General features: G+C 45.7%; 1 protein-coding gene across 5 annotated transcripts in view; it reads right to left on the bottom strand.

Moving 5' to 3' along the window:
* Positions 1–113: 113 nt before the first annotated feature.
* The window catches only part of TTL (tubulin tyrosine ligase), a 50,659-nt gene continuing 30,498 nt past the window's right edge, over positions 114–20,274 (bottom strand). Inside the window, exons 6-7 of one of the 5 annotated variants that reach the window (XM_067704396.1) lie at positions 17,417–17,560; positions 114–591 (exon numbers count right to left, since the gene is read on the bottom strand). In XM_067704396.1, the coding sequence (XP_067560497.1) occupies positions 567–591; positions 17,417–17,560 (169 nt within the window). In that variant the 3' untranslated portion in view covers positions 114–566. Of the gene's footprint in view, positions 592–7,415; positions 10,864–15,195; positions 15,403–17,416; positions 17,561–18,289; positions 18,363–20,274 lie in introns of those variants that run through there. The other 4 variants (XM_067704395.1, XM_067704394.1, XM_067704398.1 and 1 more) reach the window with 4 other exon arrangements.

Genomic DNA, 20,274 nt, shown 5'->3' with positions numbered 1-20,274 from the left:
CATCTTTGGTGTGTATGTGTGTGTGTGTCACAGCTCTCTTCTGTATTGAAGTATAATTGACATGCAATAAACTACACACATTTAAAGTGTGCACGTTGATAAGTTTTGACCTATTTATACACCCATGAAGCCATCACCACAATTAATGAATTAATTCACCACTCCCAAAAGTGTCCTCCTTCCCCAGTTTCACCTTTACCTGGGTCAGCTGGTAATTTTCACTCCTCTATTGCTCCCCCACCCCCATCCCATGCCATGTGGCTCGCAGGATCTCAGTTCCCGGACCAGGAATTGAAACGGCCTGGCAGTGAAAGCCCTGAGTCCTAACCACTGGACCGCCAGGAAATTCCTCTTATATCACTTTTAAAAAGTTATCTTCTGTTTCTGTCTTATGTTGACATCATCAAATCTCCCAAGATCCGTGCAGCTGTGACCTAAATTCTGCCTTCTCTCCCTTTACAACGTCTGCTTCTTTTAAGGAAAACTTCCTTCATTCCCTTTCCCTTGGTCAGGGTCTCCTGGAGGGCAGGAGAATGCAGGGATGATGGCAGAAGCAGTCATTTCCATCAGCATACAAACCTGCTGGAAAAGCTGTTAAAACAAAAAAACAGCTCACTGATCTCTTGTCCCACTTCAGCTACCACAGGAATTCTCCCCTTCAGAACACAAAAAGCGTCGACCATCCTTACCATCTCTCCACTGCTTTTAAGGTTCATCCATGTTTTAGCATGTATCAGTATCTCATTCCTTTCACCGCTGAATAAGAATCCATTGTATGGATACATATTTTGTTTCTCTATTCACCGGTTGATGGACATTTCGGTTGTTTCCACCTTTGGCTATTATGAGTAATGCTGCTAGAAATATCCATGCACAAGTTTTTGTATGGACATAAGTTTTCAATTCTCTTAGGTATTACAGCTAGGAGTGGAATTTCTGGGACATATGGTAACTCCATGTTTAACTTTTTGAGGTGCTGCCAAATTTTTCCAAAAGCAGCTGTACACGTTTACATTCCCTCTAGCAACGTATGAGGATCCCAGTTTCTCCATGTCCTCACCAGTAGTTGTTATTCTCTGTTTTTTAAAAAATTATATCCACCCCCCCACACACACACACAAAAAAAAAACGGTACAAGGACTTCCCTGGTGGCGCAGTGGTTGAGTCCGCCTGACGATGCAGGGGACGCGGGTTCGTGCCCCGGTCCGGGAAGATCCCACATGCCGCAGAGCAGCTGGGCCCGTGAGCCGTGGCCGCTGAGCCTGCGCGTCCGGAGCCTGTGCTCCGCAACGGGAGAGGCCACAACAGTGAGAGGCCCGCGTACCGCAAAAAAAAAAAAAAAAAAAATTATATCCACCCTAGTACATGTGAAGTAGTATCTAATTGTGATTTCTGTATTTCTCTAATGACTAGTGATATTGAGCATATTTTCATGTGTTTATTGACCATTTGTATATTTTCAATGGAGAAATGTCTGTTTAGATACTTGGTCCATTTTAAAATTGGGTCGTCTTTTTTATTGTTGAGCTGTCATACTTCTTTGTATTATTTCTATACTACTTATCAGATATATGATTTGCAAATATTTTTTCCCATTTTGTGGGTTATCTTTTACTTCCCTGGTTGTGTCCTTTGAAGTTTTTCATATTGATGAAGTCTAGTTTATTTTTTTCCTTTTGTTGCTTGTGCTTTTGATATCATATCTAAGAAATCATTGCCTAATCCAAGATCATGAAGGTTAACAGCTATGCTGTCTTCTGAGTTGTGTCTTTTTGTTTGTTTTTTTAGCTGCAACTCTTACATTTAGGCCTTTGACCCATCTTGAGTTAATTTTTGTATATGGTGTGAGAGAGACATCCAACTTCATTCCTTTGCATGTGAATATTTTGTTCTAGCACCATTCGTTGTAAAGACTATTCTTTCTCCCATTGAACTGTCTTAGCACCTTGTCAAAACTCAATTGATCAGGGCTTCCCTGGTGGCGCAGTTGTTGGGAGTCCGCCTGCCGATGCAGGGGACATGGATTCGTGCCCCGGTCCGGGAAGATCCCACATGCTGCGGAGCAGCTGGGCCCGTGAGCCATGACCACTGAGCCTGCGCGTCCGGAGCCTGTGCTCCGCAACGGGAGAGGCCACAACAGTGAGAGACCCGTGTACCGCAAAAAAAAAAAAAAAAAAATTTGATCATAAATATGATGGTTCATTTCTGGACTCTCAGTTCTGTTGCCTTGATGTGTATGTCTATTCTTATACCAATACCATACAATCTTGGTTAATATAGCTTTGTAATAAATTTTGAAAACAGGAAGTGTAAGTCCTCCAACTCTGTTCTTCTTTTTCTAGGTTGCTTTGGCTATTCCTGATCCTTTGTATTTCCATATGAATTTTAGGGTTGGCTTGTCAATTTCTGCAAAAAAAGGCAGCTGAGCTATTTGATAGGGATTATATTCAATCTGTACATCAATCTAGGGTCTATATTCATCTTAACAATAATTATCTTCCAACCTATGAACATGGGACGTCTTGCCATTTATTTGGGTGTTAATTTCTTTCAAAGATGTTTTGTAGTTTTTGGTGTACAAATGAACTTCTTTTGTTGAATTTACTCCTAAGTATTTAAACCTTTTTGATGTTGATGTAAATGGAATTGTTTTCTTCATTTAACTTTCAAATTGCTCATTTGTAGGGTCTAGAAATACAATTGAGTTTTGTATATTGATCTTGTTTCTGGCAATCTTGTGTGAACTCATTTATTAGATCTAATAGGTTTTGTGGATTTCTTAGGATTTTCTGTATGTTAGGTCTTGTCATATGCAAAAAGAGATAGTTATATTTCTTCCTTTCCAATCTAGATGCCCTTCCTTCTTTCCTTCCTCCCTTCCTTTTGAACCCTTAATCCAATGTTGAATAGAAGTGGCAAGATTAGATCTTTGTTTTATGCTTGATTTTAGGGAGAAAGCTTTCAGTCTTCCACCACTAAATATGATGTAGGCTGTGGGTTTTTCCAAAGATGCCTTTGATCAAATTGAGGAAGTTCCCATTTCATTCCTAGTTTATTTTTTATTTTTTTTATTTTTTTGCGGTACGCGTGCCTCTCACTGTTGTGGCCTCTCCCGTTGCGGAGCACAGGCGCCGGACGCGCAGGCTCAGCGGCCATGGCTCACGGGCCCAGCCGCTCCGCGGCATGTGGGATCCTCCCAGACCGGGGCACGAACCCGCATCCCCTGCATCAGCAGGCGGACTCTCAACCACTGCGCCACCAGGGAAGCCCCATTCCTAGTTTTTTTACAAAGGAAGTGTTGTTTTGTCAAATGCTTTTTCTGTGTATATTGATATGATCATTTTTTGTTCCATTAAAAATGATTATATTGATTGAATTTTGTGTGTTAAATGAATGTAGACTTTTTAGGATAGATCCTACTTGATCATGGTGTATACAACAGTATAGACAGACAGTCCCCAACTTACAATGGTTCGACTTATGATTTTTCAACTTTACAGTGGTGCAAAACGATACACATTCATTAGAAAACTTACTTCAAATTTTGAATTTTGATCTTTTCTCGGGATAGGGATATGAAGTATGGTAGTCGCTCATGATACCGGGGAGCAGTAGTGAGCTGAAGCTCTCAGTCAGCCAAGCGATCACAAGGATAAACAACCAATACTCTTATAACCATTCCATACCCAGACAGCCATTCCATGTCTCACTCTCACTACAGTATTGAATAAATTACATGAGATATCAGCACTTTATTATAAAATAGGCTTTGTGTTAGATGATTTTGCCCAACTGTAGGCCAATGTAAGTGTTCTGAGTGCATTTAAAGTAGACTAGGCTAAGCTACGATGTTTGCTAGGTAAGGTGTATTAAATGCATTTTTGACTTATGGTATTTTCAACGTACAGTGGGTTTACTGGGACATAACCCATCATAAGTAAAGGAAGATCTATAATTCTTTTTATATGTTGCTGGATTTGGTTTGTTAGTATTTTGTTGAAGATTTTTTCATTTCTATTCCTAAGAGATATTGGTCTGTTGCTTGCTTTTCTTGTGATGTCTTTGTCTGGTTTTGGTATTAAAGTATTAATAGTGACCTTATAGGATGAGTTGGAAAGTGTCCCCTCCTCTTCTATATTTTGGAAGAGTTTGTGAACGATTGGTGTTAATTCCTCTTTAAACATTTGGTAGAATTTACCAGTGAAGCTATCTGGTCCTGGGCTTTTCCCTGTGAAAATATTATTTATTATTAATTCAATCTCCTGTTAGGTCTCTTCAGAATTTATCTTCTTGAGTTAGTTTCATCAGTTTTGTGTCTTTCTAGGAATGTGCCCATTTCATATAAGTTATCTAACTTGTTGGCATATTATTGTTCAGCAGGTTCCCCCATAATCCTTTCTATTTGTGCTGTAGTAATGTCCCTCTTTCATTCCTTATTTTTTCTTGGTCAGTCTAGCTAAAGGTTAGTCAATTTTGTTGATCTTTCAAAGCGTCAACTTTTGGTCTCATTGATCTTATCTATTGTTTTTCTATTCTCTATTTCATTTATTTCCACTCTAATCTGTATTCTTTCTTTCTACTTACTTTGGATTTAGCTTGTTCTACTTTTTCTAGTTTCTTAAGGTGGAAGGTTAGGTTACTGATTTGAGATCTTTTCACAATATAGTCATTTAAAGATATAAGTTTTCCTTTAGGCATGGCTTTAACTGCTTTCCGTTAAGTTTTGGTAAGTTGTGTTTTCTTTCTTTTTTGTTTATTTATTTATTTGCTGTGTTAGGTCTTCGTTGCTGCACGCAGGCTTTCTCTAGTTGCGGTGAGCGGGGGCTACTCTTCATTGCAGTGGGCGGGCTTCTCATTGCAGTGTCTTCTCTTGTTGCAGAGCACGGGCTCTAGGCACACGGGCTTTAGTAGTTGCAGCACGCGGGCTCAGTAGTTATGGGTTGCAGGCTCTAGAGCGCAGGCTCAGTAGTTGTGGTGCACGGGCTTAGTTGCTCTACGGCATGTGGGATCTTTCCAGACCAGGGCTCAAACCTGTGTCCCCTGCATTGGCAGATGGATTCTTAACCACTGTGCCACCAGGGAAGCCCTGTTGTGTTTTCATTTTCATCTCTCTCAAAGTACTTTCTAATTTCCCTTGTGACTTCTTTCCTTTGGCATTTTTAACTTCCACACACTTGTGATTTTCCCAGATTTGTTAATGATTTCTTGTTTTATTTGTGTTCACAGAACATATGTAGTTTGATTCCAATCATTTTTAATTCATTGAGGCTTTATGGTGTAGCATATGGTTTATTCCTGAGAAAGTTCCATGTGCACTTCAGGAAAATGTATACTTTGCTATTGTTGGGTGGAGTGTTCTATAGATATTTGTTAGATCTGGTTGGTTTACAGTGTTTTCTATGTTCTTGTTGATCATCTATCCATTATTGAAAATGGAAAATTGAGAGCTCCAATTATTACTGTTGAATTTACTATTTCTCTCTTTAGTTCTGCCAGTTTTTGCTTCATGTATCTTGGGATTCTGTTGCTAGGTGCATTTGTTTATAATTGTTGTATCTCCTGATGGATTGATCTATTTATCATTATAAAGTGTCTTTCTTTGCCTTTAATAATTTTTTTTCTTCAAGTCTATTTTGTCTAATAGTAGTATGGCCACCTAAGCTCTCTTTGAGTTACTGCTTGCATGGTATATTTTTTCCCATCCTTTTATTTTCACCTGTTTGTGGCTTTGAATCAAAGCGTGTCTCTTGTAGATAGCAGAGTTTGATCATGGTTTTTTTTTTGATCCACGTTGCCAATCTCTGCCTTTTGATTGGCGTGTTTAACTCATTTACATTTAAATGAAATTACTGATAAGGTAGGATTTGTGTCTGCATTGTGCTATTTGCTTTGTAAATGCCTTATTACCTCCTCATCCCTTCACTACTGCCTTTTCTTGTTAAATATATATTTTCTAGTGTAACATTCTAGTTCCCTTGTCCTTTTTACTATATATTTAAAGTTATTTTCTTAGTGGTTAATGTGTCTTGGCGCGGATCTCTTTGAATGTATCCTACTTAGTTTATTGAACCTCTTGGATGCATTTTAATGGTTTTCCTCAAAGTGGGAAAGTTTTTGACCACTGCTCCTTCCAATTTGTTTTCTGCCCCCTTCTCTCTCCCTCCTTTCTTTTAGGATTCCTGTTACGTATATGTTGGTGTACATACATGTTTCTGGAGTTCTGTTCATTTTTTTATTCATTCATTTTTCTTTCTGTTCCTCAGACTGGATGATCTCAACTGAATTCAGATCCACTGATTCCTTCTTTTGCCAGCTCAAACCTGCTTTTGGACACCTCTACTGAACACCTCTACTGAATTTTTCATTCGCATGATCATACTTTTCAATGCCAAAATTTCTTTGTTCGATTTCAAAAACAATTTATCTCTTTAATGATATTGTCTCTCTGGTGACACATCGTTCTGTCTCCTTTTAGTTTACAGCTCTGCCTTAGTCTGCACGTCCTGCTTGTGCAGATCCTCCTAGTCAGACAGAGGTGAAAGCCGAGGGAATTCAGGTCTCCCCTGGGCATGGACACAGCCCTACACCTGTGTGTGTCCCTCCATATTTTTAGGAATATGTTGAAACTTTTCAAAACGTTTTATGGACATCTTATTCCCCATCTTTCCCTTCTAAATTTTTTGTCAGCGGCTTCTCTGTTCCAGCTGCTAAAGCCATCTCAGGAAGTTGAGATGTTAAACAACGGCTGCTGATTATTTTTAACAAGTGCACCTAGGGAAAAGGCTGCTCACACTGGGCACACTCTGAGACAGGTCACATAAAATAAGCCCTAAGACGGGGACTTACACAGAAGTCCTCAGTGAAGTCTTAGTAAGGACTTCTTGAACTTCCAGCTATTTGGGGAACGAACCTCACTTCAGAAGCCCCTCTACCTCCATGTTTAAAGCACACATAATTCCTTCACAACCAGGGGTGTCACCTCACAACCTGCAGCATGATTCAGACAATACACATGACATGTGAGACATGATGGGCTGCATTTTGGCAGCTGAAACTGTTTCAGTGCTTCACCCTGGAGCAGCTCATCACAGTTTCAAAGGCCAATCTGTTGGCTTACGTATTGAGTAGCATTCTGGGGTCAGCAAACAATGGCCGCATATATGCTTGTTTTTGTATGGCCTGTGTGCTAAGTTTTTTTGGCTTTGTTTTAATACTTTTTAAGAGTTGGGGAAAAAAAAGAAGAATATGCAAAGGAGAACCAGTTTGGCTTGCAAAGCCTAGAATATTTACTACCTGGCCCTTTATAGAACAAGTATGCCTACCTCTGGGTAACAGAATCATGCATTCAAATAACCAGTGATATCCTAGGACAGTCAACACTCGCAATAAGATGACAGAACCAAAGGGCAGAGAAATGCTTGAAATATGATTCCTTTAATGCTCCAGGCATTTTAAACATTCATAAAATCGCCTTGTGTCAGGAGTCATTTCCTCTTAGGTACATATTCTGTGTCCAGGATCAGAGACAGTTTTCTCCGTGGCACCCATGTGCTGTGGGGACCCACTCTGGCATCTAGTCTCCTCTGGCAGAGTCCCCACCACCCACAGCAGGGCTGGACGCACCCCTGCTTGACACGACCTCAATTCTTAATGGCAACACCCTCTGTAGCATCGCTGCTGCTTGCGGGTCCCGCGGATCCCATCCATTTCCAGCACTACCAGATGTCCCCAGTTTGGGATGATCACCCTGAGGCACTCGTGACACATCACGTCAGCTGGTAAGTCCACCAGCACCCGCTCCACTGCATCAGACAGACACCGAGGCACTTCCACGTCCTGGGGAAGTGGAGTCTATAGTTACCACGGGAGTCCAGAGGGAGGGAAGGGGATTTTTCTCTCCATTATTTGTTTATAATCTTAACACTTATTTAGCGGATTTATAAATTCATATCTGTTTATATTTGCTGACAAGGCTTCACAAACTGTTTAAGTAGATGAAAGCACAGCTGAGCTTCCAAAGGCTGTGACGGGGAGCAAAGGAAAACCTGCTTGGACGGCACTCGCTGTATCACGTCAGCATCCGGTCATTCTTAAAGGAACGCCTAGCCTTCTAGAAGGAATTTTTTTTAAAGCCCTAAACCTTATCTGATTCTTCCAAGGTAATAATGTGTTTGTCCTTCCTTCTCAGTCAGTGGTTCAAGGCATCTCAAAGCAAGCTGATGCCTGAGGTTCTGACTTAATCGGTCAGGGGTGAGGGAGGGGGAAGGTGTGGACACCGACATTCTTTAAAAGCTTCCCAAGTGATTCCAGCAAACAGCCAGCATTGAGAACCTTGGTGCTGGAGGTTCTCCAGCCTTCCTAATCTCATGTGTCCTCACTAAATGCCCTTGAAGTAGTCCCTGGGTCAGGCAACAAGCTCTTCCATGAGATAAGAAACTAAGGCACAGAGAGGCTCACGGGCTCCTCTGATGCTGTGCAGCCAATGACAGAGTCAAGATCAGAATCAACGCCTCCACAAAACACCACCTCCTTCCCCAGCAACTGGACACACGAACACAGACCACAGGTATGAAGACTGACTGCGGGCGAGGCATGACCACCTGTGTCAAGGATATCGTGGAAGGATATGGAAGAGCTCTGAGCCAGCCATTCCACCTGGTCAGAAATAAATGCATAAAATAGATACTTATTCGAAACCACGCGAGGAATGAAGCAGAATTTTCTCTTTAAAGCCTTCCTTCCCTCACATATATTGCTATTGATTCAGGTTTCTTAGAAAATCCATCAAGTTCCACAGACTTCCTACACCTGGATTCTTAGCTCTGTCACCAGTAAGAGACACGGTAAGAGAAAATTCTCAAACGTCCCTGCAGTTCAGGTCCAAAAGATCATTACAAATCTGCGTTCGCATGTGACAGCACTACAAAAACCTCCACGCTTTCCCCATCACCCTACACTTTCTACGTAGGTGTGCACCTCACCACGATCTGCTCAGAAGCCCCCAGCACTAACCCATCAGCTGTGCTGGGCCTCCACAGTTCCCTTAACACTGGCTTATTTCGCTCTGGATGGAAACTTCATTATCTATATATTCTGGGTAACCGCCCGCACGTTTATTTTGTAATTCCAAACACCCGGGAGGGCCGAGCCAGCTGGCCCTTCCTCCACTTCAGCCCGGACATAACACTTTCACATCCCACACACACTGCTGCAGCCATTGAATCATTTCCATCATGATTCCTTTTTTCACTGTTAAGCTCCCACATCTCATCATGTTTGAGGTGTTGCTGTTTCTTCTCTTTGTAAAAAAAAAAGTCTCCCCTGGCTGCAGAACTGTTTTCTTGTGCCAGGTAGAGACGAATAACGGAGCACACACGTGCCAGAGGGAAGACCCCGCCGTGCCCTGGGGAGGAGGGAGCCGGTTCAGTGGGTCTGCTGTGATTCCCAGCGCACCGTTCACTCATCTTACGGTGGACACAGATGGCATATGGGGCTTCCTCTCGCTAGTGACATGGCCTCCTGGAAAGTCTGCAGAAAATTCGTCCATCCCGTGAGTAGAAACTACATCTAACGGGACGCCGTTAACCTCTGCTGACTTAAGAGATGCTGAGCGCGGCTCTGAAACCCCATCTTCCCCATTTTAAGAGACTCTCCCACTCAGGCGAGACACACACTGATTCAGAGCCTCTCCGTGATGTCGAGAGGCGCAGCAGACGGAGAATCTTCCCTGGAACAAAACCTGCCTGTCCAGCTCCCACAGAAGGTGCTAGAAGAGCAAGAAAAACAAAGTGGGGAGGAGCCCCCTGGGGTGGAGGGGGGGAATTCTACCCTCTCCCGACCCCTAGAAGGGTTTTTACAAAAGTTAAATCCCCCCAAAAAAAACAGAACGAAAGGGAACTTGGCCAAAGGGCATGTAGAATTCTGGTTAAAACAAAGAGAACTGAGAATCATATTTCAAAGACTCCCCGCCACGCAACTATTAAGTAAAGCAGGACTTGTGTTGTTTCCTCTCTCATGCTTATTGGATGCTTACGGGTTTGCAGCAAACTTGCTGCTTGGTTTCTAAAACATGCAGAGAGCAGGCTGAGAGCAGCGTTTGCTGTTTGGTGCCCAGCCCACGCCATCCCTGGCCAGTGACCAGCCAGATGCCATCAGGACCAAGAAGAGCAAGCCCCCTGATGGCAAGGCAGCGTCCGCAGAGCCCAGCACCCAGGACAGTCGGTGCGCGCTTGTGCAGATGCCCGTGGGACTAGCGGGGGACACCCTTGGCAACCTCCCAAGTGCTCTCGCATCCCGCCCCTGCCCCAGACAGGAGGCTGTAGCTGGGCACAGAGCTAAGGCACTAATGCAGCAGGTGGACAGACACCAACCAGATCCAACGGCTGCCACCCTGGGCAGGAAAGGCGCTGCTCACAGCACTACCTTAGGATAAAAATCAGATTTTTCAAAGGATGAGAACGTTAAGCACATCCCTGTGTTTTGCCCCTCAGAGGAATAGCCTGCTCTCCCATTGGCGAAATTTGCTGCAGTTTTCGAATCTCAGTAGCAGTGCCAAGAGCTCCACCTGGGAACCCCTGGGCAAACGACCACTCCTCGGGGAAGCTGCCTTTTCTTCTTCCAGCACATCTCTGCGGGTTGTCTCTCCTCCTCCTGTTTGGCTTGATGACGAGCAACTCGGACACTTCTCCTTCCCCCGGGGCAGCGCCCCCTCGTGCTTCTTCCGAGGCAGCTTCGAGCGCCTCCCTGGGTCACAGCTTGATGAAGGCGGCTGGCTGGGGCGGCTGCTGCCCCGAGCCGGGGGGCGGGAAGAGGCTGGCGATGGCTATGTCCACAATGCCCTGGCACAGCTCCGCATAGAGCTTCCTGCAACGGGTTCAAAGAGCTGTTACTGAGGACGCTCATCAAAGTGCGAGCGAAAAGTCAACGCTTTTTTCACCAGGATCCGCCCTAGAAATTCCACCTCACGTTTCTAAGACTAGTGTCTGCTGACCATGCAAATCCTGCAGGAGGTACTGCAGGAAGAGAAAGCAGCCACTCGACAGATATTTCTGGAAGGTCTTGCAGGTGAACAGACAAGACGACTCCTGCTCTGACTTGAACTGCAGGGAACACAGGCAATTCCAAAGAGAACGGGGGCCGTCTTGCCTGTCTTGGGGGGGGACACCTGGAGGCGCAGGCTCTCCCCAGGGAAAGTGCCCACGCAGTGTGGCTGCGGGGCCTTTAGGAAAGACTCCCCGGAGTGACAGCTCGGCCGAGACCCGGAGAGGGAATCACGTCGGACAGAGAACGGATGATGGGTTGGGAAACAGGATGAAGGAGGGGGAGCCAGACACAAAGAATGAGGGAGAGATGCGGAGAGAAAGGAGGGGAGGGAGAAAGAGAGACTTGGGCGAGAGAGAAGAGGGGCAGTGCAAATGGAAGGAGTGGTACCCACTGAGGAGAGAGAACTCAGGGCATCTGGGGAACTGGACCACTGCAGTGCGAGGCTAGGGACAAGGCAGGGGCCAAGCCATGCAGGGTTCTGAGGCCACGTGCAGGGGTCTGGAACCACCATAGCAGAAAAGCTAAGGAGGAAAACCTCCCATCCAGCCTCTTCAGAGAAGCGATGAGGCCCTCTGGCTCCCCACTCACTCATTGCCTATAGGATTTTCGCCCGTTTCACACGGCAGCACATGAGGCCCAGAGCCAGCTCTCGGAGGACTGTCTCTAACACAGGGGAAAACCAGAGACATATGGTCCAAAGAGAAAACCCACATCTGGGATGGCGCTCCAGGCCTGACGTGCCTTCCCAACTCACTCAAGACACATTTGGAATCCAGGTGGCTGCAGCCAAGGGTAGGAGCCCAGGCCAGCTCGACCTGGAGGAACAGAGGTCTTCACTGCCCTGATCTCCAGAAGATGCTATGTCCCAACCTCCAACAGGTAGGAAATCTTCACAAGCGAATTCCCATCCCTCCTGATGCAATGGCAAATCTCTGCTGTCATCCACCCCATCACAGAGACTTTCTCCCACCCCTCCCATCCCCTTCTACTGCCCTTGCAGCTGGAACCTGTATGCTCTAACCTCTGGTAAGGCCCTCTGGGAAGAAAGCTCACGCAAAGCCATGCTTCCGTTGTCTATCTCAGGAAGTCCTAACTGCCAGCTAAACTTCATCTTTCCTGCTGGATGTCTGCTCTTCCCGCTCTCCCCTCTCCCCAGTCCCCCAGCCTCTGCCCCTTCTGTCTGTGAATCGAGTCCCATTTTCAACAGTCTGGTGTGGCCACACACTCAACCTCCCACTTCTGAAGGGATAGTGACCAGGGGGCCAGCAAGGGAGTGATAGCGGCTGCTAAACTTGGGACTCGGCAAGTCCCCAAGAGCCACAACCATCAAAATACACCGTGTTTGGTGTTTCGTGATGCTTGTCATTAGCTACCTCGGGAAGGCATTTTCTAAAGGGGATACTGGGGGAGGGGAGGACACAGCTTCAACCTGGTCAACTCATATCTTCGCTATTTCTGGTGTAGGAAGTACCTGACATACAGGCAAGAGTGGGCCTTTGAACATCCTGCTGGTTTTCATACAGCAAGATGAGTAAGTCCTATTTTAACATGTACACGACAATGGAAACTGTGGTTCCTGAACAAAGGCTTCCCGGGACTTCCCTGGTGGCGCAGTGGTTAAGAATCCGCCTGCCAATGCAGGGGACACGGGTTCGAGCCCTGGTCCGGGAGGATCCCACACGCCACGGAGCAACTAAGCCCGTGTGCCACAACTACTGAGCCTGCGCTCTAGAGCCCGCGAGCCACAACTACTGAGCCCGCATGCTACAACTACTGAAGCCCACGCACCTAGAGCCCACGCTCCGCAACAAGAGAAGCCACTGCGATGAGAAGCCTGCGCACCGCAACGAAGACCCAATGCAGCCAAAAATAAAAAAAAATAAAAAAAAAAAGACTTCCCTTGGACTACGCCCTCATGTCACCATCTCCATTGACCCTCTCCCCGCTGTTCGTCCTTTTGGAAGCAAGGACCCAAGAACACTCCCCACTCAAAATCATGAACCTAAAAGATAGAATCTGAGGGACATTCCCAGTGGTCCAGTGGTTGGGACTCCACGCTTTCACTGCCGAGGGCCCGGGTTCAATCCCTGGTCAGGGAACTAAGATCCCACAATTTTTGGCTTGGCCAAAAAATAAAAAGATGGAATCTGTTTCTTTTCTATTACAGCAACTGTAACACAGTATGATTCATATAATAATTAACTGGGCAGTGTCTGTCTCCCTCCTCCAGTCGACTCCTTGAGGACGCTCATTTTTACATGTTCCTAAAATCCCCACTGTTTCCCTGGACCCCACTGCTTGCATCAGGACTCTGAACGAAGGGAATCCAACAGACAGTGAGTGGCTGTGTGGGAGCTGGTGAGATGGAGCCCAGAGAAGCCAGTGAACCCTGATGCCCAGGGGTTTATCACCAGAGGCCTCTGTTGGGGCCCAGCATGACCTGATCCTGCAAGGCACCTCAGAGAGCAGGTGAGTTTCCACCAGGTTGGGGGGGTGCTACTGTTGGGGAAAGAGGTCAAAGCCATTACTAGACACTCCAAATGAACTAAGAAGTTGCCGTTTCTCTGCCCTCCCTAGCCTTCAATCCTTACGCGGAACAAAAGAGGCAGATTCACCTTTTCCAATCCAGAGACTGGAGGTCCACCCTTGAGCCAAAGCCCTTAAGACCAATGGTAAATAAAGGGTCCAACGTCTACGGAAAGCGTTCAGTTATGAGGGCCTGCACCAGATTATCTGTATCTTGACCTAGGATAATTTACACTTGGAATCAAAGAGCTACCCTGGAGAAGAAACACTTAGTGAACAGCTCATAAGCTTCAGGAATAAACTGAAACAGAATCACTTTTGCCCACAAGACAGTGGGGTTATTTTATGACTTTCTTACCTTGTACACTTGAATGCCTGACTGCATTTTAGATTCTGTCCTTGATTCACCATCAAGACATGATGGCATCCTTGTCTTTGAACACTTAAAGCTGCCATTTAAACATTCCCAAAGCTCTTCACAGTGCGCAAACAGAACCTCCCTGCTCCCTGACACCCCATCCTGGCTGATGCGTAAGTTTGGGCCTAATGATAAAGAAATTTCTATGCATCGAAGCACCAACGTCATTAGGGAGTATTAGGAAGATAGAAAGATGTCTCTATGTAAATAAAACCTAAGCAATTACTGACTCAGGTGAGTAAGAGTGTGAACCAGTAACACACACTATATCCACCCAACTACTATTTGCAGACTAGGATGTGCGAGGCACGGTGCCAGGTGCTGGGACTCCAAGGAGAACAAGAAAAACAAGGCTACTGCCCTCACGGTGCATACATTCCGTAAAGAAAACAAAAATGGGTTGATTTGACAGCAATTAGTGTAATGAAGTAAACTACCAAGGCTCTGGCTGGAGAAAATCAAAGATAGGACTGTTCAAGACTTGTGGTTGCCAAGGGGAGGGGGGAGGGAGGGATGGATTGGGAGTTTGGGGTGAGCAGATGCAAACCGGTATATACAGAATGCATAAACAACAAGGTCCTACTGTAGAGCACAGGGAACTCTATTCAATATCCTGGGATAAACCATAATGGAAAAGACTATGAAAAAGAATGTCTATATATGTATCACTGAATCACTCTGCTGCACAGCAGAAATGAACACAACACTGTAAATCAACTATACGTCAATAAAATAAATTTTTTAAAAAAGATGGGATTATTCAGGGGAGGCTTCCTGGAGATGCCATCTCGACAGACTAGGAGCAGCCTTGGTAAGACTGGGCTGGGGGGGGTAGAGTAAGAGTAAGCCAAAGGCCCCGCAGCAGGTAAGCGTCATCAGGGAAACGAGGCTCTGGGTGAGGCTGGAGAGGTAGGCGGGGCAGGAGCCCTGCAGGTGGAGGGGAGTCGGGTTTCGGTCCCAGGCGCAGGGGGAAGGCTAGAGAACAGCAGGGCCTGGTTTCTGGCTGCTCAGGGGACAACGGACTCCACTGGGGCAAGAGCACAGACCCAGTTAGCAGGCTCTCTGCAAAAGCAAAGCTGGAGGACGATGTTTGGGAGAGCAAGGGCAGTGGGCGGGGGGAGCAGAGGGCTGGCGAGGCTGGAAGCAGAACTGACCAGGCCCCGATGGACAGAACCTGAGGGTAATGGAAAGGCAGGGGCAGGGTCTCGGTCACCTGGAAAGCGAGGGGCGGCAGCGGGGGGCTGGACATTCAGTGAGATGGGCGACTCTGGCCGGGTGGGGCGCCTACTGGACATCCACACACATCCTTGCAGGACGCCGGGAAGACAGGTGCAGATACTGGCCTGCAACTCCGGGCTGCGACATCATTTGCTGGTTTTAAAATCCTGGAGTGCAATATGGGCTTGGCTGGGGACCTGGAAAGAACAGTTTCTGTGCAGCGGCCGGGATGCGAGGCAGCCCGGAGTGGACCAGAGCGTGGATGCGGACTGAGGACAAGGAGACAGCGTGTGCACGTGTGGCTTCTCCAGAAGTGTGGCTGTGGAGGGAGCAGGGAGGGGGTGGTCCCGGGAGCAGGGCGGGGCTTCAGAGGAGGGCTTTTCCTAATTGCTGGGGAAATCTGCTGAGCGCCACAGGCTGGTGGGAACGAGGTAGCCAAGAGGGAGAAAGCAGATGAGGGAGGCATCCTCAACCCGCCCTCTTGCCTGGAGGGAGGGGATCGGGTCCAGAGCACAAGGAAGGGACAAACCTCTGACAGGAAGGACGGGAGAAGATGGACACCCCTGTGGACCTGGGGAAGGGAGGATGTGAAACATTCTGCTCTCCTCCACCCTGGGTCTCCTTAACTTTCCTTTCTCCTTCAGATCTCGGTTCCAAACATCACCTCCCAGGGGGACTTTTTGCTCAATTATATTACCTTCTAACATCTCTTACCCTATGAAAGGGTGTGTCCCAGTTTGTAATCTATATTTGTCTTGTCCTTTGTCTCGCCCAGTCTCCCTCCACTGAGGGCGGGGCCCGGGTCTCTCTGCTCACGACTGTGACCCAGAGCCCAGTCCGGGGCCTGGCGGGTTAGGGGTATCTAACAGGTATTCGTTAGTGGCAGGCAAGGATGAATGAGACGGAATCCCAGCTGCCAGGTCACAGCCACGAAGCAGGTGGCAAATGAGAGAACTGCTTATGTGTTAACACTGCCCCTTGGAGGTGCAGGCCTTTTTCCTACGCCGTCGGAAGATCACACCTCAATTTCTCCAAGACGTGGACGTGGGGAACCGTGAAAGGGTCTTGACACTAATGAATGTGGATCCTCAGAGGAACCAACAGCCTTTGAGGATGAAGTCCAAATGACTCCCTTACACGTAAGGCCTCCCACAGTGGGGCCTCAACTCACCTTTTCACCCTCAACTTTCCTCACCCCCGACACTCATGCCACGCTGCAGCCAGGCTCCTCCCAGGAGGAACAGAAGTTCCCCGAGGGCAGGGTCTGTTCATCTGTGCATCTCCCCTAGAGCCTGGCCCAGAGCAAGGTCCCACTGGATTCTGGGTTCCCGCCCCCTTAGCACACATGACACTCTCCTCTTACACCCCAGCCTCAGCTCCACGATGTCCATGGTACCTTCTCAGACCACTTCCTGCCCAGGGAGCCTCTGAACTGCTTGGTCATCACTTTCTCCCTGACTCACAGGACGCGGCTGACTCATCACCTTGTCACGGGAGAGGGTCGCTGCTGGTATTACCAGCTTTGTTTAGAACTCTCACGGCATCCACCACCCACAGGTGCTAAGTGCTCAACATATACAGGGAGGAAAAGGGATAAGAAATGACTCAGCAAAGCCCCCTGCTGGCCGGGGTCCTCCCAAAGCCCTCCCGTCGCTGGTACATCCTCCTTGACGGCACTCAAAGGGTCAGTGGTTGGACACCCAGGTAACAGGAGCTCACCACCTTGCCAAGACAGACTACTCCCTCTGCAGAACTAACTTCCCACGCGTTTTAACCCAAATCCTTCTCTTCCAGGGACTCAAGGAGACTAGGACTTTGTGTATTTGCCTCCCACCCCACGTTTTTAATTTAATTTTTTTTAATTAATTAATTAATTAATTTTTTTTTGCAGTACGTGGGCCTCTCACTGCTGTGGCCTCTCCCGTTGCGGAGCACAGGCTCCGGACGCGCAGGCTCAGCGGCCATGACTCACGGGCTTAGTTGCTCCGCGGCATGTGGGATCTTCCTGGACCGGGGCACGAACCCGTGTCCCCTGCACCGGCAGGCGGACTCTCAACCACTGCGCCACCAGGGAAGCCCTTATTTTTAAATGCATTAAAGATCGTGCTAGTCTCCTTTGCTGCACGGACTTCAAACTGCATGAAATGCATTAAACCTCATTTTAGATAAAAGCAAACAAACAGACAAAAACCCAGTGGTGTTCGGGCTTACTGAGCACAAGCAGGGGCGCCGTTGACTTCAATGAGCCAGACCTTCATCTCCTCATCCACCATGAAGTCGAAGCCGAAGAGCTGGAAGCTCTGGTAAGGGAGGTGTCGGGTGCTGATTGCGGGCTCCACGCTCATGAGGCAGCTCCTGCAGGGCAGAGGGGGCGCTCACTGAGGATGGGGTGGTCCAGGGAGAAGGACCACTGGGAGAGAGAGGTGCTTGGATGGTTTTATGTCGAATGTGCTGATGAAAATTAGGCTTTGGCTTAATTCTCTTTTTTAAATGCATTACCAATAGATTATTCAAGATGATGTGAGTTATTTGTTAGAAAACTCTGCCATCACTCTTGTTCTTACAAGTAGTGGCTGCTTTCCCAGCAAGTGCTGAGTCACCGTGGTCCCTACAAACGTGGACTCCTCCAACAGGTGGACTGCTGCCACCTATGTTTATAATAAGCAAAACAAACCAAAAAATAATAATAATAATAAGCAAAACACTTCTACGTAGTTTTGCTATATTAAAAGAATGGACCACCATTTAGTGATGAGCAGAATTTGCAAAAAGAATGCTGACTCCGTTCATTTCTTTCACTAGCTCCAGTTCAAGTGTCAAATAGTTGCTTTTAAAGCTTTATATAATGAAACAAGGTACTGACATACAGAATAGGATTTAATATTAGGATCAACTACTGTTCGCAAAAATTGGAGGATTTTAGTGACGCAGAAAAGCTGAAAGTGAATCTCAGAGACATAATGGAAAAGTACATGATGCCTGAGGTCAGGCTGCTGAAGCCAGAAGCTCGGACAAGTTTTTTAACCTCTTTAAGCCAAGTGTTGACTTCATTGTCCGTAAAGTTGGCGTAAAAATAATACTTACTCCCAGTGCTGAGATGGTTCAATGACATAATTACATAAGGAACTTGGCATGACTTCTGGTAGCTAGGAAGCATCTAATAAATGTAAGCATATTTTATGAATTTATCATTAATTACGATAATCATGAATCTATTGTTTATGAATAATAAAGAACTGTTATCTAGTACAACCATCCTAGAAAAAACCTAGGCCATTTCTGTTTTATGAAGTTCTCTTCACTGATTTTTCCCTCAATTAGATGTTGGGGCAAAATATTTCTCTTAGTAAATGCAATATATGTTATGATGACTCTAAGATTACCAGAGATAGCTGTCCTTCTACACAGCTGTATATTTAGAAGAAAAAAGATGTGTCCTAAAAAAAAAAAAAAGAAGAAGAAGAAGAAGGGGAAGAAGAAATAGAAGTGGACTTCACTGGCGGTCCAGTGGTTAAGACTCCGCACCCCCAATGCAGAGGGCGCGGGTTTGATCCCTGGTTGGGGAACTAAGATCCCACGTGCCGTATGGCCAAAAAGAAAAAAGACGTGTCCTTATAAGTAGCTTTTGGCTTATGACTTTAAAAGAAGAACTGAGGCTTCTGTGAACTTGGCACCAGGGTCTTGCTCCCCTCAACCTCCCTCCACCCCAAGCATCAGTTTCCTCCTTTTTTTCTCGAAGAGGAAAAACTTTCTATAGATGTGTTTAAACCTTTCAAAATCACTTTGGACAGTTAGTCACTTAAGAACCAATTGGAATAAAAATTTCTTTTCCCATTCATCCCTAACCTGCAAGCCACATATCACATTTTTTTCTATATTTCATCTCTATTCTACGAGAGAATACCCTTAACTTTTGTTTTTATTAAAATGCCCTTTAAAATATAATTTAGAAAAAATTTTTAATTTAATAGGTGCTCATGGAAAAAAAAAAAAACCAACAACACTGAAGGATAAAAATGGAAAGAAACATTACACTCCAACACTTACAGGAAAAACTGAAAGCAAGAACCAAATCAAAACGAAATATTGTTTTATCTGCTGGGAGTTCAAGTTAATAATTCACTTTAAAGAATGTCTTTTCATCATCAGAGACTTTATATAGTACATCTTTTTTTTCAGCTGGAGTGGGAAGTTTGGGGGAAGCTAGCTGGGGAAAAAAGGAACATGAGAGCCGTGAGGAGCGTTAATAGCACCAATGTAGCAACACTCTCTGAAGTGCAGAACAATGAGGAGGAGGGGGTATATCAAATATCAAATAAATCTTCTGCCTAAAATATGAATTCTTTCTTCAGTATACTTGATTTATCTGGTGTCAGAATTCTAACCACATATAATCCCTGAAGAGATGGAACTCTGAGCCCCGTAATTATTCTGTTAGACTCTGTGTAAGAATACATTAAGGAAAAAGGCTCAGTCATCATGACAGGGTGGTAACGACAGGGCAGATAAACAGACCACGGAACAGAACAGAGATCCCAGGAACAGACCCTCACATAAACGGCCACCTGATTTATAACAAAGGCACACCAAAACGCAGTGGGGAAAGGACAGTCATATGTACTAGTGACCTGGGGTCATAAAGGGTTAAAATGTATGGGGGAATCTAACAGGATATTAACTATACAAATAACAAAAATAATGACTTGTGATTTTAAAATATATGTAGCACTAATGACTACCCATATACTTACAATTCAATACCTTTAAACCCCCTCCTTGGGTCCCTCCCGCTTCCCCTCCAGAGTTAACCACTGTTTTGAATTTTGTGTTTATCATTACTTTGTTTCTCTCTAGATTTTTACCACATGTGTACATTCCTCCAAATAATGTATTACTTAGTTTTGCTTGTTTTTCAATTTATATGAACAGGACCAATTTGTAATTTTTTGCTTGACATTATATTTGTGTAACTCCAGTGAAAAAAATCCTTCAGGAATAAGGTAAACTAAAGACATTCTCAGATGACGGAAAATTAAGAGGACTTATCACCAGCAGAACTGCTCTAGAAG

The sequence above is a fragment of the Pseudorca crassidens genome, chromosome 14, assembly GCF_039906515.1.
Source record: "Pseudorca crassidens isolate mPseCra1 chromosome 14, mPseCra1.hap1, whole genome shotgun sequence".
Lineage (NCBI taxonomy): Eukaryota > Metazoa > Chordata > Mammalia > Artiodactyla > Delphinidae > Pseudorca > Pseudorca crassidens.
Note: the sequence above shows the minus strand (reverse complement) of the source record. Positions and strands in the feature narration are given on the sequence as shown.